This window comes from Charadrius vociferus, unplaced genomic scaffold (genome assembly GCF_000708025.1).
Source record: "Charadrius vociferus isolate BGI_N301 unplaced genomic scaffold, ASM70802v2 scaffold783, whole genome shotgun sequence".
In the NCBI taxonomy this organism is placed as follows: domain Eukaryota; kingdom Metazoa; phylum Chordata; class Aves; order Charadriiformes; family Charadriidae; genus Charadrius; species Charadrius vociferus.
The window spans coordinates 382,070-383,513 of record NW_009647834.1 but is presented as its reverse complement, the minus strand read 5'-3'; the positions used below and the strand labels follow the sequence as shown (position 1 = coordinate 383,513).

At 57.3% G+C, this 1,444-nt stretch overlaps 2 protein-coding genes across 2 annotated transcripts in view; both read right to left on the bottom strand.

Annotated features, from left to right (window-relative positions):
* Positions 1 to 650, bottom strand: part of KIAA0754 (KIAA0754 ortholog) — a 6,153-nt gene extending 5,503 nt beyond the window's left edge. Inside the window, exon 1 of the mRNA XM_009882775.1 lies at positions 22 to 650. Within this exon, the coding sequence (XP_009881077.1) occupies positions 22 to 650 (629 nt within the window). The remainder of the gene's footprint in view (positions 1 to 21) is intronic.
* MACF1 (microtubule-actin crosslinking factor 1) overlaps positions 1 to 1,444 on the bottom strand; it is a 166,058-nt gene that overhangs the window by 44,611 nt on the left and 120,003 nt on the right.

Here is a 1,444-nt window from a genome sequence, read left to right as displayed (position 1 = left end):
CCGTAGCCATCTGCGCCAAACTGCTTGGCCGTCAGAGCCTCGGCCGTGCCGGATGACTTGGATACGTGCTCCAAGGTGAGAGACTCGGACATGGGCTCACCGTGGTCGGGCTGGCCCGGGCACTCGGTGAGCATGGCACTCGACTCCCGCTTATCCCGCAGGGAAGGGTTGGAGGCACCCGCTTCCGACACCTCGCTCAGCGAAGCCCCCATCCTTTCGGCAAATTCGGTGAAGTTCGGCGGCATGAAGGATTTCCATGATCGCCGGTTGACGTTCTCCTTCCTCTCGGGGTTCGGTCGTCTCCTTGGTGGAGCCGGTGCCGGTTTGGAGACATCGCTGCTGAGCTTTAGCGCGTCGAAGATGACTCGCTCGTCCAACTTCTTCGTTTCTGGCGCCCTGGACTCAAAGACGTTGGCAGCTCCCAGGGTCCCGTTGCTGGATATGGTGCTGCCATCCCCCTTGCCGAGGGTGCTTTTGGAAAGCTGGTTGAGCTTTGATCCCTGATCGATTTGCTCATTAATTCTCATCGTGTCGTATATCGACCTCTGGGGCACGTAGCAATCCTCTATATAACCATCCTCCTCCTCGCCCTTCCCCAGGCAAGTGCGGTTCTGCCGTAAACAGTCTGGGCGGCTCAGTGGTTTGCCCATGCTCTCGTCCTTACGGATGACGAAACCGCCCCGGCAACCTTGCGCCCGCCACCGCAGGAAGCATCACACGGCCAGCAGGTCCCAAACCCGCTGTGGCAGGCTTTAAATCCCAAAGCAGCGATGCTACGGGGACGGGAGGGTGCGCCGGCAGCACCACGCCGCCTCAGCAGCCCGACCGGTGGTCCCGACCGGCGAAACAACCCATCTCATCCCCCCTAAAAAAACCTCCCATCCATCAGCAAAAACCATCCGAATCCAATAAAATATTCCCAAGCGCCGTTTTGCGACAGAAACGGCGGAAGAGTTTGAAGCTCTTAAATTATCCCGTCCGTCCTTCTTTAATAACAAAGGCACTGCTTGTCCCGGCCGCTCACGTACGGCAGCCCGAGCGGCGAGCGGCTCCTCGCATTTTCTGCCCAGCTCTGCGTCCCGTGGAAGTCCAGCTGGTCTGAATTAGCCTCTCCCCCCGACTCTCGTGTTTTCATTTGAACCGAGCTTGTCAGCGGATATTCGTGCAAGTTTAAACACAGGAAGTTCTTCATTCGGGGCAAACTCCGAGGTTTCCTGTCTCAAAAACATGATGGCATTGTTGTTGCCGTTCACCCCGCCGCGCCGCGCTTGGGGCCGCCGAACCCCTAAAATCCAACCAGTTGCCGCGCGGCCGTCGGGACCGCGCTCGCCGAGTCCTGCCGGCGGTGGTGGAAGGTTGCTGCTGGGTCTTGGCTTGCCTTTTTTTTTTTTTTTTTTTTTTTTTTTTTTTCCCCTTTTTCCCCCGGGAAAAAAAAAAAAAAAAA